The sequence below is a fragment of the Hippoglossus stenolepis genome, chromosome 18 (assembly GCF_022539355.2).
Source record: "Hippoglossus stenolepis isolate QCI-W04-F060 chromosome 18, HSTE1.2, whole genome shotgun sequence".
NCBI classification, from domain to species: Eukaryota; Metazoa; Chordata; class Actinopteri; order Pleuronectiformes; family Pleuronectidae; genus Hippoglossus; species Hippoglossus stenolepis.
In genome coordinates this window covers 8,517,231-8,539,929 of record NC_061500.1, presented here as the reverse complement: position 1 = coordinate 8,539,929, position 22,699 = coordinate 8,517,231, and the positions used below count along the sequence as shown (strand labels likewise).

General features: G+C 43.4%; 2 protein-coding genes across 3 annotated transcripts; both read left to right on the top strand.

The window, feature by feature from the left end:
* The first annotated feature begins 325 nt into the window (after positions 1 to 325).
* Positions 326 to 13,239, top strand: LOC118125347 (oxysterol-binding protein 2). The gene is made up of 14 exons (XM_035183798.2): positions 326 to 826; positions 1,761 to 1,966; positions 5,910 to 6,160; positions 6,299 to 6,467; positions 7,453 to 7,573; positions 7,658 to 7,724; positions 7,814 to 7,951; positions 8,268 to 8,513; positions 8,605 to 8,725; positions 9,343 to 9,446; positions 9,603 to 9,698; positions 9,978 to 10,162; positions 10,268 to 10,488; positions 11,161 to 13,239. Exons 1-14 carry the CDS (start codon positions 666 to 668, stop codon positions 11,304 to 11,306), a joined length of 2,232 nt encoding a protein of 743 aa, XP_035039689.1. The 5' UTR covers positions 326 to 665; the 3' UTR covers positions 11,307 to 13,239.
* A 2,760-nt stretch (positions 13,240 to 15,999) lies between these two features.
* On the top strand, positions 16,000 to 22,568 carry slc35e4 (solute carrier family 35 member E4). Of its 2 annotated transcripts, XM_035184347.2 has the most exons (3): positions 16,000 to 16,177; positions 17,057 to 17,667; positions 19,626 to 22,568. In XM_035184347.2, exons 2-3 carry the CDS (start codon positions 17,076 to 17,078, stop codon positions 20,147 to 20,149), a joined length of 1,116 nt encoding a protein of 371 aa, XP_035040238.1. In that variant the 5' UTR covers positions 16,000 to 16,177; positions 17,057 to 17,075; the 3' UTR covers positions 20,150 to 22,568. The 2 variants fall into 2 exon arrangements, with proteins under 2 accessions (XP_035040238.1, XP_035040237.1); XM_035184346.2 differs by lacking the exon at positions 16,000 to 16,177 and having other exon boundaries at positions 16,200 to 17,667.
* The last annotated feature ends 131 nt before the right edge of the window (positions 22,569 to 22,699 follow it).

Sequence of the window (22,699 nt, the reverse complement as noted above, 5' to 3'; positions counted from 1 at the left end):
ATTAGAAATTACTTTATCTAAATGTAGCTTTGATGTTTTCCTCTGAAACGTAGCGGGGTACAAGTTGAAAGTGGTATGAAAAAGAAAATACTGAAATACAAGTGCACGACTGCAGCACAGCACTTAATGTACTTAGTTACACACCACCACTGCTCACGGCCCTATCATTTCTTCCTCCAACTGAGTCTTGCAATGATGCAGAAAATTGCAGTAAATGCCATGTGACACACACACACTCACACAGAGAGAGAGAGAGAGAGAGAGAGAGAGCTGCACCCATATGCTACACTCCTGTGATGTGGACGTCATCACAGGATCTCTCTCTCTCTCTCTCTCTCTCTCTCTCTCCCCCTCTCCCTCTCTCTCTCTCTCTCTCAAATCCACAGGCTGTATTCCTATTATGAGGATGTTTTGTGTTATTACTAAACGCAGTGAGGGTGCAGCCTCAGCAGCTTCCTGCACGAATGTGGTTTGTTGCAGGTGTTTTTAGAAACTACAGGAGCATCATCATCACCACACAGCTGCAGGCTAACAGCAGCTTTAGCTCCGGACTCAGTGCACTGCAGCTGTCTCTCGCTCACTCTCTCTCTCACGCAGCTAGCTAACAGCTGTTCCCTGGATCCCTCCATCCTGACCGGACTAACGTGCACGGCCGAGCGGAGCTAATGAACGAGCTGGTGAAGAGTTTACCGTCCCCGAGCCTCCCGGGGCTCCACCTGCCGTGCGTGGACACCTACAGGGGCTGGCTCTTTAAATGGACCAACTACCTGAAGGGCTACCAGAGGCGCTGGTTCGTCCTCAGCAACGGCCTCATGTCCTACTACAGGTAACCTACTACAAGCGACCGACGCTCACACACGGGAACTAACGGGAACGAATGGTCATTAGCTTGAACTGACGAGAATTAATGGCCACTAACGGGAACTAAACGTCACTTACAGGAACTAATGGTAATTAAACGTCACTAATGGGAACTAAACGTCACTAATGGGAACTAGACGTCCCGAACGAGAACTAAACGTCCCGAACGAGAACTAAACGTCACTAACGAGAACTAAACGTCACTAACTGGCACTGCGACTACTATTGCTGCTCCACCTCAGCCCGTTTACAGCCATATATTCACACAACATGAAAACTGTTTGGTTACATTTGTTTCCTGCATCATGACGAAGGTGTTCTACTGTATTCTATTAATATTGGATTTTTAAAAATCACAGTGACAAAAATGAACCATTATGATTTTATTTAAATGATAATCATATAACTTTATTGCTGCATCTTGTCTGCGTTATTACTTTGACCGGTTCTGTAAAAGTTTGATCAGGGCTGAACAAAAATGGCCCTAAATTAGGTTAAAGAAAAGATACGAATTTTGCATATCAGCCATATCAATAATCCTCACGATAAATGTCACAAGATCAAAGACTAATTCATTTTTAATATGATATATTATAATCATTGTTAGTTTAGCTTTATTTCAGAGTCATAGGTCCATATCAAAATGGAAAAATGACAAAAATGTGATACATCATGCAGTGTAATAAAGTGTGTATCTTCTCTCTGATTCGTGTGAAAACACGAAACTACACTGGAAAACACTTTCAGTACAGTGTAATGTTGTATGTTGTATCTAAAAGGTGCTATTTTAACAATAAACTACCTTTGGCCCATTTCATAAATGCAGCACATGAACAGCTCATCTTTCTGCTCTGCTGTCATACACTAAGATTGACTCTGTGTTTGCTGCTTTCCCTCAGGACTCAGGCAGAGATGGCACACACTTGCCGGGGCACCATTCCCTTGGCCACAGCGCACATCGAGGTGGGTGACACCTGCCACATGGTGTTGACCAGCGGAGGCCGAAGCTACCACCTGAAGGCCACGTCTGAGGCAGAGTGTCAGTGCTGGGTGTCAGCTATGCAGGAAGCCAAGGCCAACGCCAAGCTCCTGATGCATCACTCAGGTGAGAAGGACAGTTTATACTTGTGTGTCCTCTATGTTTCAGCGAGGAACAATATGGTTTTTAGTCCTGCCAAGATACAATGCAAGTTCTTAAAACAGGCAGGCTTTATAAGCAGGAACACTGGTGACCGTGATTCTTTCGGAGCTGTAGATTTGAATTCATTGTTTCTTTCAAGAAATAACATCCCAGAATATCTACTGAAAGGGAACAACATGGTTCATCTGCGCCAGTCTGAGGGAGACAAAACAGCTGCATCCTGACTGCAGGCTGCTGCAACCAAGACCCACTTACCTCAATGCTTTTTTTAGTTCTGTGTCCTTGTGTTATTGAAAGAAAAAATCACAAGAGGGCAGTGTTGTTCAAGACGTGTTGAAGGAAGGGTTGAGTTATTCAATTCAAAATAGATGTCATCCACCACAGTATAATATAATTTAATATAATATAATATAATATGTTTTCTATTATATGATTCTAAGGGATATTTTCTGTTTGCTGCCTCTTTGTGGCTGTTTATAAGAACAAACCAGGAGCAAAGATGCTCAGTGACGTTTTTCCGCTCGCTCTCTCTGCCTCTCCCTCTTTTTGCACAAATGTGCACAAGCACACACACACACACAGCTACCTCCTCCCTCCCACTCCGTCTCCTCTCTTCCTCCCTGTCTCCTTCAGTATGACGACAGCAAGGGTTGAATGAAATGACCTTCCTTTAGACTCCTCCTTCCGTTCTGGTAGCAGGAGGAGTAAACAAAAAAAAGAGGGAGAGAGAGAGCGGGAGAGAGCAGAAGGATGGGAAGATTTTCATTGAAAATATTTTTCACTACACTCTCACTGGACAATAGGGAGAGTGCAGCCTTCTCAGTGAGCGACACCTTGTAAGTGACATCCTTGTTGATAATTTACTGACAGCAAAATAAGAAGCATACTAAATGCTGTGTGTGTGCTTTTGTGCTTGTTTGCATGCACGTGTGGGATCGTAATTGTGTTTTTGGAGTTCACTGAGTTTGCAATTATCGAAAATACTGTATTCTGTGCAACTGTCTTTCTAAATGTTGCGATGGAAACTCAACAGTATGGCATCATAAAGTGAGGACCAAACAGCAGAACCTCATTTAACAGTCAGTCTCAGTCACGTGTTACATATTTATCTCATTTGTTTGCAGCCAGAGGAATCGTTTCTGAGAGGGGTGTGTCTGTAAACTCCCATTAATGAGGAGTAAAAGGTTTGTCCCCGCAAGATGCAAATCAGTGTTCTCTGCTGCTGTGGCACCATTAGCGTAACAAGCCCATGATGGATGTGGGATTTGTTTGTGCTGCATCTACAACTGTACAGCCACAAACTGGTAGTGATTACAGTTATCATATTAAACAGGATTTAAAGAGCTGAGTCCATTTAGAAGATTGGTATTTTCTCTCAGAGGTTTCCCAGGGTTTCCCGAAATTGTGTTTAAAGTGCTACCACTGTGGCTTTTGGCTATATTTTCTCTTTTGCAGTCATTTATTTTGCATCTTAATATCCTACTAATCTAATGTGCTATTCTTGAACAAACATTAGTAATAAGCTGTCTATTTCACACAATTTTGAGCACAACAACTAATGTGTTTTTATTTATGTGCAAGCACGGAGGCTAATGTATGTGCACAATTTATTATTGCATGAGCCTTTGTTTCAGTTGGCAGGTTCTCCAGTGTCTGTGTGGGTTTTCTCTGGCTTCCTCCCACTGTCTAAAGACATGCAGACAGGGGTTGAATGGTTATTTGTCTCTGTATATTGGCCCTGTGTGTGCCCCGCCTCTCGCACAGTGTCAGCTAGGATTGGCTCCAGCTCCAGGATAAACTGCAGATAATGGATGCATGGATTGGATGGATGGTCCAGGGCATAGTGGCAATAATAGCAGAACCAATTGATTGACTTAAACTGGACTAGAACATCAGTAATTAAATGGATGTTTCACCATGTTGTCACAGGTTTAATTTAACCACGACAGGCTTTTTCACTTTCAAATAATGATGTGTAAAATTGTCAGTGTGACAGAATTCAAACTGCTCTAACAATCATTAAATATGGAGTGAAAAGTTCAGTATCTGTGGGTGTGAGAGTGAATCTGATGAAATGTTTATAAAGAGACAACACAGTGCGCCTCAGCTCGTGCTTCGGCAAATCCTCCAGCTCGATATTAGCTCTGGTCTTTTATCACTTCATCAGCCCACAGCCGTGTCCTCTCTTCCCACACTGTGTCCACATTGGTGCTGCCTCTATCACCTGTGGGTGTGTTCCCGTGATTCAACAATGAGTCACCGCTTCGTCTCAGACGCTCCACTGTGTCCTGTGTGAAAACGAACTCATTAGTGCACAGAGACCACACAAGTGCTCCTTTCTGCTAGAAGCACATTATTATTCCATGGAAGCGGGTGAACGGAGAAGTGCACATCCATAAGCGTAAGCATGGTTAGGCGGCAAATGGACCCGCGTCTCACTTTTATAATCTCCATCCATAGCACAGATCATTTCTCTCTCTCTCTCTCTCTCTCTCTCTGCTGTATATGGGTCATGAAACCATTTCAGATGCTTGAAGGATTTTTCACCCTCTAATTTACAATCTCCTCCTCCTGAGACTCTGTTAATCCAGTTGGCCCTAATTGTTTTTATTTCTTTCCCCATCTAATAGAGTGTTGTATCGTGTCTCCCTGCTTCAGTTCACACAAGCGAAGCAGACACTGGCCTAGATTCTGTCAACAAGCTCAGGAGTTTGCAGAGTAAACACACATACACAAAATCCGTTTCCTGTAGCGATATGTTGACCTAGAATAATTCAATTACATATGATGGACGCAGTTATTTGCTGGACTTTGGGTCGATAACTGTCTAAAGCCTGAAACCAGACATAATCTGATTTTGAAGGCTTTTTATTGTGACTTACAACTATAGGTTCTTTATAAACTAATGTCTTACCTTTTACAGGGTCTTTCCACAGACCACAGACTGTTTGCCAGGTTTATTGTTACAAACACATAATATGCATACAAGCACTATTTTAAGCCTCAGAATTTATTTCTATAAGTCTAATATTTATTATGAGTATGTTTACTTTCATATAATATGTCAACATGTTTACATCTTATTTATCTATTTATTCTTTTACTTACTAGAACGTTTTTATACTTACTGCGGAAACTCGGGAAACCAAAGCATTAAACATTCTGGATGCGATGTAATTTCGTTTTACTGTGCGCTTGTCTTGTGTGTGGTGTGAATAACAACAAAGAGAATCTCTAGTTCAGATCCGAAGGTTTAATACGACTGGGCTGTGTGGCTGAGTCACAAGAAAATGTGTCAGAAAGGTTTTGCACAAAATAACTGAAGTTTACATTCGATGTCGGGGACAGCCACATACAAAAAATACATCTGTAGATACAGAAAAATTTAAATTTGGGTTTCGACATCTCTATGTCCTCATTTTTATGTTCTGGCTTCTGGTTCTGAGTCCAGTCTCCCTCGTCTCCTTTCATAATCCCTGAGAATGATCGCTCAGTCAATGACGGGCAGAGAGAAGGAGGGAAAGAGAAAGACAGGAGGAAAAGGGTAGTGCGTCATCTTTTTTTCTTCTTCTAAAAATAGCCTCGCCTCCTGATTGCTCAGGACTACGTTACCAGGGCAACCGTGTTCATTCACAGTTTTCAGATCTTATAGAGGAAGGGGTGTGGAGGGGGATCGGGGAGGGAAGTGTTATTATCGTCCCCCATCCATTACTCAGTACCAGTCTCTCAACGCAATCCCAATCAAAATGTAGAGTATTTGAACTACCTCTCTATCAATCAGTGTAATGAGACGTGAGATGAGATGTGATTTCACCACCATAAACATCCAAATTACTCATATATTAGTAATGTCTAATAATCCCTGATGTATCCTTCCTTTGTCATTTCCTCTTCTCTCTGTGTGAAGATGACTCAGGAGATGAAGGCCCCGTACCTCAGGAGGACCGTGCCCTAACCCAAGGGGTGCTCAAGACTCTGGCCGGCAAGCTGGACGACCTGAGCACCTGTAACGAGCTGATTGGAAAGCACGGCGCCGCTCTCCAGCGATCCCTCAGCGAGCTCGAGGAGCTGCGTGGCTCCGCAGACAGCACAGACAGAGTGAAAAGTGTGAACGAGCGAGCCACCCTGTTCCGCATCACCTCCAATGCTATGATCAATGTGAGTTCACACAGTGCAAAGCCTCAGGCAGCATGTAACCACTGCTACTCCGTCGCAAACGACTATTTTAATGGGGGGGGACGCAGCATGAGGGCCCCGCCTGCATCTTTTCACACGTGTTGTGTTCACACTTGTCAGGCTTGTCGTGATTTTCTGGACGTAGCAGAATCTCACAGCCGGAGGTGGCAGAAGGCCCTGCAGCATGAGAGACAACAGCGCCACCATCTGGAGGAGACCATCGAACAGTTAGCCAAACAGCACAACAGCTTGGAAAGAGCCTGGAGAGAGAATCCCACCTCGTACACAGGTGAGACAACATCACACTCTGTCCCCGAAGACGTCCTCCTCAGTGTACGGTTGGTCTCACAGAATAAACATATACGACCTCTTCTAGCCAGGAGGAGTGATGCATTTTTGTCACAGAAATGAAGCTTATTCAGTCTATCTTTTCTTATCATATCTCAATTCTATCATTTTTAATGCATTCTCATGGGAAGTCAAATTAAAAGAAACACCTAAAAACAAAATAATCCCCCTAAACCAGACGGATTACCACAAAACTGAGTGTAAATCAGAGGGCAAATCCAGGAATTTCTGTTTTTGTTGTCAACTTTAATACGCAAGGCAGCAGCTACTGTGTAGTACATTTACAGAGGCTCAAGCAGAAATGACCTGTACTGTATACTAAGTTCCCATTTTTCATGAATGTGTTTTCATTACAACATTAAGCTTCTTACAGAGTTCACATTACAAAGCTATAAATAGGCTAAGTATTTGCTGCTTAAACTGCTGTTGCATCACTTTAAACTAGAAGAGCACACAGAGAGCTCATATCCCCGCCAAGGCCTGGCCACTTAATCACCATACAGCATGAAGTTTTCCGCAAAGTGTGTACAAGCAAAATATCCTTTCTCTGATTGACTTGAAAGGAATATTTGTTACCGTACAGTAACTGAATAACCTTAAAATAATTACAAAATCTCCACCAAGTTTTTTTTTTAAATCGTACAGTAGTTTTTATGTAATCCTGCTGACAAACAAGCAATAAAAACCGAACCTTGTAGGAGGTAAAGATAATCAAGTCTAAAGAAAAACTGTTGAGCTTCTGCAGTCTGTACTGAAGGGTTATTTATCACAATATAATTTCCTTTTAACCATTATGAATTATGTTAAACTGTCTCTGTTATATGATCACCCCTTGAATATCAGCACTACATTATCTATGATGTATGTACTGTATATTAATGGTGGAGGACCGGCTAAGCATTGTCCTCGTCCTGTGTTTGCTGCAGGTGTGGATAGGTCTCAGGAGGGGGATGCAAGTGATGAGAATGATGACGCAGAGTTCTTCGATGCCATGGAGGACTCCACTGGATTCATAACCGTGACAGCCAGCGGCAACGTACAGCACAAGTGAGACATCACGTCTGGGCATCATAATATCAGAGCTGCGATCAATCCGCAGAACTGTATTTGAGGTTTGTTGCTTTCTCTCAGGCGCTCAGGGAGCAATCAGAGTATGATGAGCGGAGGAGTGCCCAATGACTGGACTCACAATGAGAATGTAGGTCCCCAGTTCACTGATGTAAATTAAACTGGTTCTCGTTTGTCTAATGCGAACAAAGAATCGACTTCAGTCTTTTTTCTTTGCAGGACACACCCGGCACAAACCACATGCAGCTTCGAAGAACAAGACGCAGCCGTATTCCTGACAAGCCAAATTACTCCCTCAATCTCTGGAGCATCATGAAGAACTGTATTGGCAAAGACCTGTCCAAGATACCCATGCCTGTAAATACCAAACATTATAACTTGTTGTAGTGTAGTTTATTTTTGAACATGATATCTGAAGACAACCTTCAGTGAATTTCTTCAAATTTGGTACAAACATTCAGGTGGAGCTGATTAGATTTCAGTGGTCAAAGGTCATGGTGACCTGATGTGAGTCTGGAAAATAAATAATGTAGACTGAAACTCCCCTGGTTATCGGGGGCATACAAACACAGGGGGTAATTGTAGTTATCACATGTGGATTTGAGTTAACAGGTATTCATATGGAATCTTTTGGATTATTTACAAGAAACCTTTTGTGTCTGTTCGATTGCAGGTAAACTTCAATGAGCCGCTGTCGATGCTGCAGCGTCTGAGCGAGGATCTGGAGTACAGCGATCTCCTGGACCGAGCAGCTCGCTGCGACTCCACCCTGGAGCAGATGTGCCTGGTGGCGGCCTTTTCTGTCTCCTCGTACTCCACCACAGTCCATCGCACAGCCAAGCCCTTCAACCCTCTGCTGGGGGAGACCTACGAGCTGGACCGACTGGAGGAGTATGGTTACCGCTCCGTTTGTGAACAGGTGAGGGAAAAAAAACTACAAACAGGAATATAAATACGATAGGATGTGTCTATTGCCTCTGCTGACACCAGCTGATGCCATTTACTCTCAGGTGAGTCACCACCCACCAGCCGCCGCCCACCATGTGACGTCACAGAAGGGATGGACGCTTTGGCAACACATCACTATCGACAGCAAGTTCCGTGGGAAATATATTTCTGTCGTGCCATTAGGTAAGAACTTCAAACGCACCGTAGCACTGTCACTTTGACAATCAGTGAACAGTCTCCTTCTATTCCATCAAACATTCACTTCTCGGTGTGTATGAAACAAATCAAAGACACGCAGAGAACACAGAACAAATCAGACATGCTTAGAGTCTGCAGATCCAGAATCTCCTCTCTGACATGTGATTTTGACCCCCTCACTCCACGCTCCTGCTAGACTCATGCAATGTTATTGATTGGTGCAGCTACACAGGAAATTGTCTGTGTGGTCTAGTTCTACAATATTGGTGAGTCATCACTCTAGCGGTTGCTAGGAAACCCCCCTAATTATCAGAGGTGCTGGTTCTCCAGTGGAACAATAGTGTACATGTCTCGACAATTGGTCTCGACAAGCTTCTACTGAAATTGCCTCCTCAGTACTTTATGATCCTGCAGGTCAGGATAACCTGTCTCTTCTCGACTGCTCTGCACACTTACCATTAAACTATAAGTGCTGTAATTCATTGAATACAAAGACGCAACTACAAACCAGATATGATCTGTAACTACACCCAAAACATTTGTAAGCACATGAATAATTTGCCACAATCAAGTAATGTGTGTCTTCATTCTGTTCACTGTAGGAAACATTCACCTGCAGTTCCACTCAAGTGGAAACCACTATGTGTGGAGCAAAGTGACCTCAACGGTGCACAACATTATTGTGGGAAAACTTTGGATCGATCAGGTTTGTTCCCCTCGAATAATTCCTTATTTTAATTGGCCAAAAGAACACAACCAGTTTCTGACTTTGAGTTTATTTCAGAGCAGTACAAATTTCCAAAAAGTCATCTAGGTCTTCCTCTATTTTTCTTACTGTCTTCCTGTCTGTTGCTGTTGGCAGTCGGGGGACATTGACATTGTGAACACCACCACCAAGGACACCTGCCGTCTCAAATTCTCCCCCTACAGCTACTTCTCCAGAGATGTCCCACGGAAAGTATGTTCCTTCTACCTTTTCCTTCTGACAGCCATCTTTGTTAGTTATTGAGTCATCAGCTAATAAGGAGCAGTACCCTGATAATATATTCACTCTCTAAAGCTTTTCTCCTGTTTGATATGGTCCAATCTGCAGAATTATTAAATATTTCAAGCGGACACAATGTCTGGAAGAGTGAAATTAGAGAAATAGTACTGCTGTGAAACTGCCAGTACCTGGAGGTCAGACCATACATGTAACTGGTCTCTTCCTGCTCGTCTTCTTCTCTGGTGTCTCCAGGTGACAGGCGTGGTCGAGGACAGAGAGGGCACAGCTCATTACATCCTTTCAGGGACCTGGGACGACAAGATGGAGAGTGCCAAAATAGTGGACAGCAGCCAAGGATGTGGTGGCTCTGAAGGCAAACAGAAGACGGTTTATCAGACGCTTCAGCCCAAACTCCTCTGGAAGAAATACCCTCTCCCGTACGTTTTCACAATTAGAGCAGCATTTCAACCCACCCCCCTCTCTGTGACCTGCATCTGACCTTTTGTCTTAATGTGTTCTCTCCTCTATCGTTCACCTTCCAGAGACAATGCAGAGAACATGCATTTTTTCTCCGCCCTGGCTTTGACTTTGAATGAACAGGAGGAGGGGGTTGCACCCACTGACAGTCGTCTGCGGCAGGACCAGCGGCTAATGGAGGCAGGTCTGTGGGATGAAGCCAATGGCCAGAAGCAGCGACTGGAGGAACGTCAGAGGGTGGAAAGGAAAAAACGTGGCGCGCAAGCCAATCAGGCCCTGGAGGAGGGTGAGCACTAGGAAACCAGAACCAGAAAGATAGAGAGAGAGATTTTGCCTTTTACCTCATATACAGTTTACATTAACAGACAGATGATGGTTCGATCAATTTAGGTATACGGTGGCTGGAGTTACATTATAAGATACCATTTGAATCAAAAATGGAGGCTGATGATCATTTTGGTTCTGTACAAATAATAACTTTTTAAAAAATACATTGTGTAGGAAACATAATCCCTGGCTTTTGTTTTTAGGTTTTAAACCAGACCACAATCTTTCACTAGCCAACTATACATAACCAGAAACAAGTGTAATTTTTGAACATAGGACAAGATGGAGAATAAACCTTGTATATTCAGCATATTTGCAACTTGAATAATGCATAGATCAGCAGCATATTCTCATTATGATAATAACAAACTTAACCAGATTCCAGTTATGGTGGCTGCACAATGTATTTTTGTAGTTTAGTTGTATGGCAACGTAATCTACAGGAGACAGTGGAAAAACCCTGGACTTTAGAACCTAACATATGTTGGGGTGGAACATAGACAGTATTTACTCTTCTTATCCAGACAGCGTTCTTTCACATGAAGAGTGCAGTATTTACACAGTGTGGAGAAAGTAGGACATTGTGCACATTCATGCCAGGTCTTAAAACAACTTGATTCTGTTTCATTAGGGCATCAAGACATCGAGGGCTACGAGCCACTGTGGTTTCAGAAGAGGACAGATGACACAACAGGAGAAAATACTTACACCTACAGGGGCGGCTACTGGGAAGCCAAAGACGGACAGGACTGGACCCAATGCCCCGAGATTTTCTAAAAGACAAAATGTTCCCTTTCATCACAGCATCAGATCGGCTGAGTGGTTCCTCCTGATCTGAGGAATCCCTGTGAGTTATGTGTGTGTGTGTGCGTGTGCGTGTGTGCACTTGCAGAATTTCCTGCACAAAGCTCCAACTCCAAGTGACTGATCTACTTTATTCCGTGCTGTTATAGCTTGAGTTTTCATAATGCAGGGCCTCACTTCAGCAGAGAGTTCCTTATGTGTGTGTGTGAATGTGCGTGTGAGGCTGTAAAGAAAACTTCCATTTCCTGGTGTGAGAGTGTGTGTAAGGGAATAACCTAGGGGGCAAGGAATGCTGCAAATGTTTTGGTACAAGCACTGAATGTCTTGTTCTCCTCGAAGCTGGAACACGATTCCTCACGCTGGGCTGTGCCAGAGACATAAAACTTGAAAGGACCATAGCGGGATGAAGCATTGTTATGCGCAGAGAAGGATTTTTTCACAGCAGAACTTCATTCACTGATCCAACTGATCCTTGGATATTTTTTTTTTACTAGTCTATTTCTTAAAATTGCACAAACTGTATTTTCAAGGATTTACAGTTACAGTCGGCTCTGGCAGGCTGGTGAGCAGCTTCTTTGTCATGAAAACCAAAGTAGACTCTTTCTCTTTGGATGGACAACTGATGACAAGACCATGTTGTTTTACAGGTATGGCTGCACATCATTTCAAACCTGTTTCTGGTTGGATTAAAGGGGACATTTTACCAGGGTTTGGACAGTCAGGCTGAGTTGCACAGAATTTATTGGAGCTTGATGCATATTATTGACATAATGTCCTGCACCTCTGCTGCAGCAGTTTCCACGACTCTTTGTGCAGCATTAAAACACTTCAAATATCTCAGAGACTCAACCATAGGAGTTCCACTGAAGTATAATCTGCTAAACCAGGGGGATTTTCTCCAGCAAGGGATCATAATGCTATTTGGTGCTTGATGGTAATTTTAGCCTTAATTATGTAATAAAGTAGCAAAACCATGTTCTCTGAGATTTGGAGCAGATTATAGCAGTCGGACAGACTGATTTCCTTTGAGGGCACTTATTCAGGGTGAATTTTGTTTTTGTTTTACTCAGAATATCAGGGTTTATCATATATCAAGTGACAACAAACATATTCTCCCTAATTAAACCAGTTAGAATTGGCTGGTTTATATCTTTACAACTTTTATAATAGTAAAACCACACTTGAGAAGAAAATACTCCCAAGTCAGAGAGGTGTTTTGTGCAGCACATGTCATAGTAGCGGTGCCATTTAGTTGAATCATAGTTCTAAATCAGTCCCGAGCCAGAAAACAATTAAGAGAAAGTTTAGCAGAACATTAGCTCAGATTTTGTGTGCTGATAAACACTGTACATAAGTAGTTAATATGCATTCTCTTAATAAACAATAATAAGCTGTTTATTCATACTTTGCAGCTTGTTGTGTATAATAGGGCATGATGCACATGTACTACCTGGGTTCATTTGGTCTGTATATAGCAAGAATATAATAGAAATAGAATCACCTCAATAAAAATTACTGTAAGAAAGTATTATTTCACATTACTGGTCACTATTTTAACTCTATTTGTGTAAACATAATCTTTAATCAAGTCCAGATCATATACCAGTTCTTGCGATGTTGGGGAATTAAAATGATGAACATGAGTTTATAAGATACAGTGAAAATAAAATGTTGATGATACAAATAAGCACAACGTCATGTTCACGTGCAGGTGTCAGCAATTCAAAGGTTTCCATAACAATATATAGCTATGCATGGTATTAGAGTGCTCTAGCACCTCTGTAGTGAGAAGCCTCTTCACCTAGCTAACTGTAACGTGGACTACATGATGTGAACTCAACCTTTTGGGCCCAAAGGCCTAGAAAATATCCCATTTTTGAGCTCAAATAAAAACATTAACTTGTCACTGTGTGGTTGTTTACTGTCAAATCTTTCAAGTCCCCAAGGACAGATGACAGAGAAGACGTTTCCAAGGCTCCGAGTGTCTGTCGTCCTCAAGACCAATCTTAACTTTCTCTTTCTTCTCCAAACTGCTGTTAACTCACTTTTAAAATTCACTAAAGAAAATCTGCACGTTGCATGCATTTTGCACACTGCGGGAAGGATAAACGCTTCACTTCCTGCGTCTGTCACGAGACGTCGACCCTTGCCTGCTAATTGCGCATTACGGTCCACGGTATCAATTGCAGATCACACGGTGAAAATTGTATGTAAATCGAATAATAGTTGTAAAACAAAGCTTACTTCCTGTTGCCAGTAGGTGGCGCCATCACTATTATTACATACAGACTAATAGATCTGTTCAAGTAGGGGCTCTGATGTAGCGTGAGCAATTTTAAGTCGATTGGACAATGTTACAACAACTTAATTATCACACTGATCAGTAGGTGGTGCTATGACCCTGCACTAATATTAATATATGGAGCTGTTCAGGTCAGGATTGTGAGCATAGGTCAGAATTTGGGGGCCGGTTGGATAATGCAGAGTGGATTTACAAAGTACTTCCTGTCTCATGGCGAATCAGTAGGTGGCGCTATGATGCCACCTACTGACTCTGATCATGAGACAGAAGTTTGGTGGTGATAGGACAATGCACAGTGGAGTTATGACAACATTGTCTCCTTTGGCGAAGGATGAACCTTCGCCGCACCTCAATGTTTACACGGTTTGAGGAAATATCACAATTCTTACCATGGTCCTATGACTTGACTGAGCTCTTTTGAGCTGCATATTGTAAAGCAGCCAGGAGCAGTGCATCAAAGTATAAAACATGTAACTTCCTGTCGCCAGCAGGTGGCACTGTAATGATGAGTGAATATTGACACATGGATCTGATCAGGGCGGAATGTGAATGTAAAGCAAACTGACAACAAAGAATTATTTGCTTAATGAATCCTTTGAAGTGTTCTTAGATTCCTTTGATGTCTTGGTGAAAGATTTATACAATCTGAAGAGAGAAAAAAGTGTTTTTGACCTGAACAGATCTATTAGTCTGTATATTGTGATAGGGATAGCACCACCTACTGCCAAAAGGAGGTAAGCCTCGTTTTAAAACTAAATTCGATTTAGATAAAATTTTCACCATGGGGTCTAACTTGATGGCGTGGACCGTAATGCATGATTAGTGGGCGTGGTCCAGTGGTGCATGACGGACGCAGGAAGTGACGTGTTTATCCTTCCCGCGGTGCACAAAACGCACGCAACAAGGAGCCGCTTCGCCTGGTCCCTGTTCTCCGCGGCCGCTTCAGGTCCCGAGATCTTAAGTGCTCAGGCCCGCACAGTGCTGCTCGTAGCCCTAGTTAGGGCCCAAGCACCGACGGTGGGAGGCCCTATTGTATTTCGAAGGATTTTTATTTCCCTTTTGGGGCTTTTTCAGGGCCTAGACATGCTCAAATTCTCACCAAATGGCGGGCTTCCTGTTGTGTTTTTCACAATGCACCTCTAGACTTTTTTGTGCGTCTGGTCATGATACACAGGTGTCTCGATTTTTGTGAAGATCGGTGAAAGCTAACTGAGGGGCTTTTCCTTAGATGGCGCTGTTGAGCCATTTTGCCACGCCCATTTCAAATTACTTCAGAATTCAAATACTTTTTAGGGTTTTGAATTTCCTGCAAACTTTGGTGAGAATTTGAGCATGTCTAGGCCCTGAAAAAGCCCCAAAAGGGAAATAAAAATCCTTAGAAATAAAATAGGGCCTCCCACCGGAGGTGCTCGGGCCCTAATAAGTCTTGAAAATGTGTAGTAAGTAAAGCCAGTGGACTGAAGCAGTGGTTCCCAAACTAGGGCCAGGACCCAGAGGGAGGGTCGCAAGAGGGTGATTGTTTTGTGAAGTGGCTCAAATAAATATTCTTTTGAGGGTCACATGTCTCTGACAGTTATTCTGGGAACATGTGCACTAAAGTCTCCAATTTGCTGGTTAGCTGATGCTTTAGTGAAATGTAACTTTAAAGGGTTAGTTCACTGAAAAAATGAAAATTCACTCATTATCTACTTCCCACTATGCAGATGGGGGTGGTTTGAGTCCACAAACATAAAATGCCCCCGTAATGCTCCTGTGGTGTCTGTAAGCCCCGACATTCAAATTCAACTCGAAATGGCATCATTTACACCATGTTTTTAGCCAAGATTTCCACTATTATTCTCAGCTCGGAGCCGCGCACACACCGCACAAGCTAGCGCCTCTATTCTCTCGCTAAAGGGGCACATGACTCCATCATCAATACTCGGCAGTAACTGCAGCTTTGCAGCAATGCTATCGCAACTAGAGATGCTACCTTGCACCCCTTGGGCAAGAGCGTGTGAACACGACTCCGGGCTGATAATGTTAGAGGACATTTAGGCTCAAACATGGTATAAATTATGTTTTTACGTTTTTACGTTTAAAGAATTGGATTTGGATTCGGTGGCATCACTGTTTACCTCTGAAACTCCAAAAGTGTTTTGTGGACTCTACCACTTCACCAGCCCTCCATGGGCACAGGGGTGAGTCGATAATGAGTGCATTTTTCATTTTGGGGTGAACTATCCCTTTGAGTCCTGACTCTTTTATAGGGAACCATTAGCATCGTGCTACATGCTGCTTGTTCCTCCACTTGTGTGATGACAGCATCACATTGTGTCGCTGGATGATGATGATCCCTGGTCTGGTGGAGGCTCCAAACTCCGCTGCACGTCTCATAAGTGTCGTGGCTCTTTAAACGCACCAGCCAATGACAGCGTTCGCGCCAGCTCGGCTCGGCTCGGCTCGGCTGACAGATGATCGCGGTGACCGAGCGGCAGAGACTTGTTCCTTGAGGGGGGTGACGCTGCCGTCAATGCGGTCAATGGACTCGTCAGAGAACAAGGTAAAGATGACGCAGCTCAGCGGTGAGACTGCTAACGTGTCGCCCGCCGAACGGGAGCTAACACCGGGTCAAACCGGGAGTAACGGCCGCCGCTGGCCAGCTTGTTTTGGAGCTGTTAGCAACCTGACGGGAGCTAGCTGCTAACGTTAGCGCGAAGCAGAAACGCGGCTCGGCTGCCCGGTGTTCGGTGACAGTCCGCGGCAGAGGTCAGCCGAGCCTAACCCGCCTCACCCCTTCTTTTAATTTTAGCAAACAAAACAAAATGCCTGTTCTCCGCCGTTTGGCAGTAAGTGTGACCGAGTGGAAACATCGCGTCTGAGCTGCTGCTGCTGCACCGTGTTTGTGTTGTTGTGTCGTTTCTGGGAAAAGGGAAGCACAAGATCTCTGGACCTGGAGTAAGCTGCTATTTAAAGCGGAGGTTCAAACCATAACTCCAGTGAACTGCACCCAGTGGTGTCGGAGGTATTTAGTTACAGTGGTGGAGTTGCCCCCCTGGTGTTTACTCCCCTGCTGTGGGTGGTTTTTGGTGCATCGTACCGTCACAGTCAGTCCATCGCAACGGACCAGGGTTATAACCGGTTATAACCAATCTGTGGAGAGGAAGGCGCGTTTTGGTTTGATTTGCCCAACCCGCCCCGAACATCTCCCTCCTCTGTGCTGCTGTTCCTGTTCCAGCACGACCTGGGCTCTCGTTACACAACCAGTCCGTCATGCAAACTGGAAACACGTGTCTGTGGGCGGCGCTGAGTTGATGCAGGTTTGCTGAACAACAAGGCAGCGCAGCCTCGAGGAGGAGAACCCGGCAGCGTTATCTCCCCGCGATGTTTACCTCCCAGTCTGGGGCGAGAGCCGCGGATTCAACATGTGTTTGCCTTACAGGGAGGACCATGATGCGAACATGATCAGCGCCGATGGAGTCTCCAAATGCGAGGCGACTCTGCGGGAGAGAGGCGGGAGGCGGCCCCCGGCGGAGATGCTCCATCTGCTGACAGCTGTGATCGTGTGGCTGGTGACGGGCACCACCATCTCCAGCCTCAACAAATGGATATTCGCCGTGTACAACTTCAGGTACCCGCTGCTGCTGTCCGCCCTGCACATGCTCACGGCCATAGTGGTGGACTACGGGCTCATCAAGCTGCGGGTGATCCACCAGATAGGTGCCGGAGAGCAGGACCTGACGAACAGCGCCAAGTGCAAGGTGTTCCTGTTGAGTCTGACATTTTGCGCTAGTATCGCCTTCGGGAACATGGGCCTGAACCATGTCCAGCTGTCATTTGCACAGATGATCTACACGACCACTCCGCTCTTCACTCTCGCCATCTCCGCTCTGATACTGGGCAAGCAGCATCACATCCTCAAATACACAGCCATGATGCCCATCTGCCTGGGAGCCTCCTTCAGCATCATGGGGGAGGTCCAGTACGACCAGACCGGCTGCTTCTTTGTGTTTGCTGCAACCATGTTGAGGGGCGTCAAGTCCATTCAGCAGAGTGAGTACCTCTTTACTGTGTCAGTTCCCTGTTTTCTGTCTTGTAGGTCAGCACCAGACTGTAGAAACTAATCCTTCGAGGTAGTTTAAATTATTTTTAAACTGGAAAAATTCCTCATGACATCAGAGGATATTTTAGTGTTTTCCCCCGGACGCCACAGCGGTCTGTGGTCAAGGAACTTTTTAGTGTTTTGGTGATTCACTCTTGGATCCAGTAACACCCATGCATTAAGGTGGAATGTCACAGTTGCACACTTTCTGGTTGCCTAGGCAACATAATAAAAATATGTATGTGCATATGAGGTATAACTGCCAGAGTTTCCACATATCCAAATGGCATGCTGATCAGTTGAGTCTGAATGCTTCTCTTGTTTGTTGAGGGACTGGAGTCTTTAGAAGGCCTGAACTTCTTGTTACAGCTGCTAACAGCAATCTTCATGGAAGCCAGTATAGATTCAGTGACGTATTTTTCAAGTTTCTCTTTGTTACAGACTTATTCCCGGTTTTCAAAATCCCAAAATAAACTGAGTGGCCCAGAGACTTCATCTTGAAATTCATTGACAGTTTATCTGTTGTTTATTATATGTACCCAGGACTCCATGGAGTGCAGTATTGTTAGTAGAGTGCATACCTCTGTCAAGGCCTCCACAAACACCCTTAAATTCAATCAAGCCACACCAACTTGCACACTCTTTTGTTCTCCATAAACGTTGCAGAAAGTTTTTTAAAAATCTCCTGGATCCAGCCATTTGTCTGAATCCACCCCAAAATTGAATTCGTTCATTCTTGGCCCATGTCCCATCCCTCCACCAAGTTTCATGGAAATCCATTGTATAGTTTTTGTGTCATCCTGCTGACAAACAAACAGACAGGGATGAAACCATGACCTCCTTGACAGAGGTTGAAAACATGGTGAGACTGAAGATGTGGCCACAGTTGAAGTGAACCTTTCTGGGAAAGAGACTCTCTTGAATTGATATCACATGGTTTGCCTCCACTTCTCATTTATCAAATGTTCTCCGCTCTCAAGGAAGTATTTGTTTTCGTAGTTGATTTAAAATGTGCGTCTGTGCGGTGGATTAGTCTCTTTAATGTCATGAGTCTTAATAACACTGAAGTTGTCAGAAGAAAGATGAGCTATGAGTTTCTAAAAATATAATGAGGCCCCCTCTTTAATTAGTTACATAATACAGGAGCAGATATCCGTGTTCGCTCAGAGCTACTTACTTCGGACCTCGAGGTACAGAGCTTGTTACCAAAGGTTTATCATTTTAAATCCCCAAATACTTTACTATAGCTACTAGCAGATGAGTTCAGAAGGTTACCTGCTTTATTTAATACAAAGACTAAATAAGAAAGAACATGGAGGAAAGATTATGACCTTCTTCGGAGCAGAATTTAAAAACAAGGTCCAGCAAAGGAAAGTTGCTACACATTACTTTTATTTTTAATCCTGGCCAACACTTAAGATCAATCCTGAGGATCCAATCTAGCTCTTCGATGTTGTCTCAAGTTTCAACGAGCTATTTTAATCCTCTCTCGCTTGTTGTTGTTAACAGTTTCCCCTAAGGTTATTTTTCTGACACACTTCAGACGTGTTTAGTTTAAAGGTTAAAGGAGTCAATGCCTCAGTCTGTGTTTACAGTCTGAACAGTGTTAGAGCTGCTTCACCTCTTTACCTTATATATATATATATTCATATAAAGGTGTGTCCAGACATGAAGGCATAATACACTTTTTAAACAGGAGTTTTGCATATTCCATTTCCTGCTATCTGTCCACTTCGGAGTTCACTCTCACCTTTTGAAGTCTGCTGCTGTTATTTTGACTAGAAAAACACAGTAACTTTCTGTTATATCACTTAAAACCAGAAGAGTGTGTTTGTGTTTAGTTAAGTCTCAAAAATGTTCCATTCCAGTCATGTTTATAACTTCTGTGTATATGTCTTTGTTAAATCAGGCATCCTACTTCAGGAGGAGAAAATCAACTCTGTGTTCCTGCTCTACCTGATGTCCATTCCTAGCTTCTGCATCTTGACTGTGGCAGCTCTGGCCTTAGAGAACTGGACTCTGATGGAGTCGCCGATGCATTACGACCGCCACCTGTGGGTCTTCATCCTGCTCAGCTGCCTGGGCTCAGTCATGTACAACCTGGCCAGCTGCTGCGTCATCACGCTCACCTCGGCCGTCACCCTGCACATCCTGGGCAACCTGAGCGTGGTGGGGAACTTGCTGTTGTCCCAGCTGATCTTCGGCAGCGAACTGTCCGCCCTCAGCTGGGCAGGAGTGGTGTTGACGCTGTCCGGCATGCTCATCTATCAGAACTCTGAGTTTATCGTCAGCTGTTTTGATGCACATAGGGCCAGGGCGAAAGTGTCCGGACAGGTGGACGGTCACAGTGAATGTGGAGAGAAATCTTGTGCGTCTGAACCAACGTATCATCAGCAGAGAACAGACGGCAAAGAAGAAGACAAGATAGACTGAGGTGAAAGGATGAAGGAGAGAGTAATATGCCGAAGGGAAAAAAAGCTAAAAACCCTGGCTGGAGGGAGTGTGACCTTATAAGGCCATTAACACTGATAATGTTACAGATCTTTTATTTCAATTTTATTATTTTTTACTTCCACACTGTTCCAATTTTTTTCTCCTCTGGTCACACAGAACTCCAGGCCTCAGAGAAGAGAAGTTTGCCTTTTATTTCTCGCGGTGATGGTTAACTTCCCTCCTTCATCTGTACATAACCTGTGTCGGTATATGCATGCAAGAGCACACTAAACTGTTCAGTACCTCACGAGGTATCCACACCATCACTCACACTACACTGTGAAATAGTCTCATTAACAGAGGGCTCTAATCAAGGATTTTCAGTGGCTGACGTGGACATTGTTAGCCTCGGAGTGGGCACTATTTTTATTAAGAAAGAAAAAAGTATATATATATATGGTACTGTTACCTGACATTCACCTGGCCCTGTCATGGTAGGGGACCGGGGTTGTTTGGCAGCTTTTTTAAAACATTTGATTATTTTTTTTTTGGTATGTGAAGCAGGAAGCTTGTCAAATAAGGACACTGCAGTTGTTGCTGTTACGGCTTAAACCTTTTGCTGAAGGCAAAATTTACAACGACTGTCAAAGCCAACATTTCTGTGCAATGAGACGCCTCTTCTCCTCCACTGAAGCACATTTTTAAGAAGAGGCCCGAGCTCTGGGTTTTGTCCTCCCCCTCTGAACCTCGCCTGTCGCTGCCCAATTAAGGCCTAGATCTTCTTCTCCTCCCAGCTTGAGAGGAAGGTCTCTCTCTGTAGAATTAGTCCAATTACTCCTGTCTTTTAATTGATGATAATTAGATCCACGAGTTCTCTAAGGAGTGTCACTCCACTTTAGCTGTCTTTCCTTCCCTGAGGGTGACGAGAAAAAAGACGACCGAGCTGACTTTTCAGGTAGCTCCTTCCATCTCCGCCACTGTCGTCTGTTGAGTGTAGATTTAGCAAGGGACATAAAGTTGGTTTAACAGCACATCTTGACAAAAGGCTGACTCCTGCTGGACAGTGTTATGTTTTTCTCTCTGTATGTGCTTTCATTTTAACCCCCTTTTAAATATTTCTGTGGAAGAGAATATTTATTTTTGAGTGCATATAGCAATCATTGGCTTAATAATGCTGTACATTTTTGTTCTCAAGTGTCTTTTACATGCATTCGTGAATTAACCGATTGCTCTAGCCTCTTCTATACCTCTCTAGAGAAAAGTCAGGTATGATAAGCATGCCACTGCTTGGTGATCGGGGACATCCCTCATACTCCCTCCAACTTATATGGTATGCCAAATGTTTACTTTGAAAGCTTTTTTTTTGTTATACTGGTTCTATCAGTGTTGTAATAACTGGTTCTATCAGTGAGGGAACCATGGTCCTCACTCATGTCATTTCGACAACAACAACGAAGCCATACTTCTAAGTGTGTTCGTTTTTGACACCTTTCATACCCTCTGTATACTTTGCCATAAGAATAACTTTCTGTAGGATTGTATAGTGAAAGATTTTTAGTTGATATATATATATCGCAGACTTAAAATGTACTTCAATAGTGCCATTCATAAAATTACATTTTCCTGAGCATTTTTAGTAATTGAGAATTAATATTTGGACCTTTTCGTTAATCCCCAGTCAGTTGAAAATGTAAGAAAGATATGAAGTGTTTTTATTTTGCTGTTTGATGATTGGTTTTGTGGGTTTAACATTATTGAATACCTCAGCTGTTAAATATGACCTCATGCCCCTGTGTTTGTTGATTATTAATTATTGGATGGAGAGCAGGCAGGTTTTCAACAACCACACTACAACAGCCTGTGGATGTTTGGTTTTATTGGGTCAACAGAGTCACTTGAGCACAGATATCAGCATATTTTAAAACACCGATTTTAAATCCATTTTCAGTTTTACACTTTCAGTCTGGTGTCAGGCAGGTCTCATGGACTTCATGTTGAGGAAATAATGGGTGTGGGGCGAAGCAACAGTTGCACTGACATGGTGAGAAGACGCCTGTGTCTTCAGAGCCTACGGTTCCTGTGTATATATTGGTTTTTGATTGTTTGCAAAGCTAGTTGGATGTAAATAGTTATTTTATGATATTTATGTATTTTATAGTAATATATGGTTGGTTTAAGCTACACTGGTTCAAGAATGAAACGTTTGCCTCATGCCTTATTTGGACACACTGTAGAAGAGGAAGGAGTGAACCAATCGCTCGTTTTCTTTTTTGTTGAATTGTTTGGGAATACTTTGAACGCCAACAGCAGGCGAGAGTTTGCTTCTGATTAGAGGCCAAGATATGGACGATTCACATGATCCCCAATTGCTTGAATACAAATAAACTGACTGGTACAATAAACAATAACAAACACCTCATAACTGAGTCAGAGTTGCTGTTTACATGAATTAACTCCACTGTCTCACACCTCATTACTGTAAATGTCCTTTACCAAAGTTTATAAATCTTGATATTTCAAAACAATTAAAAATTTGACCATAAAACATCA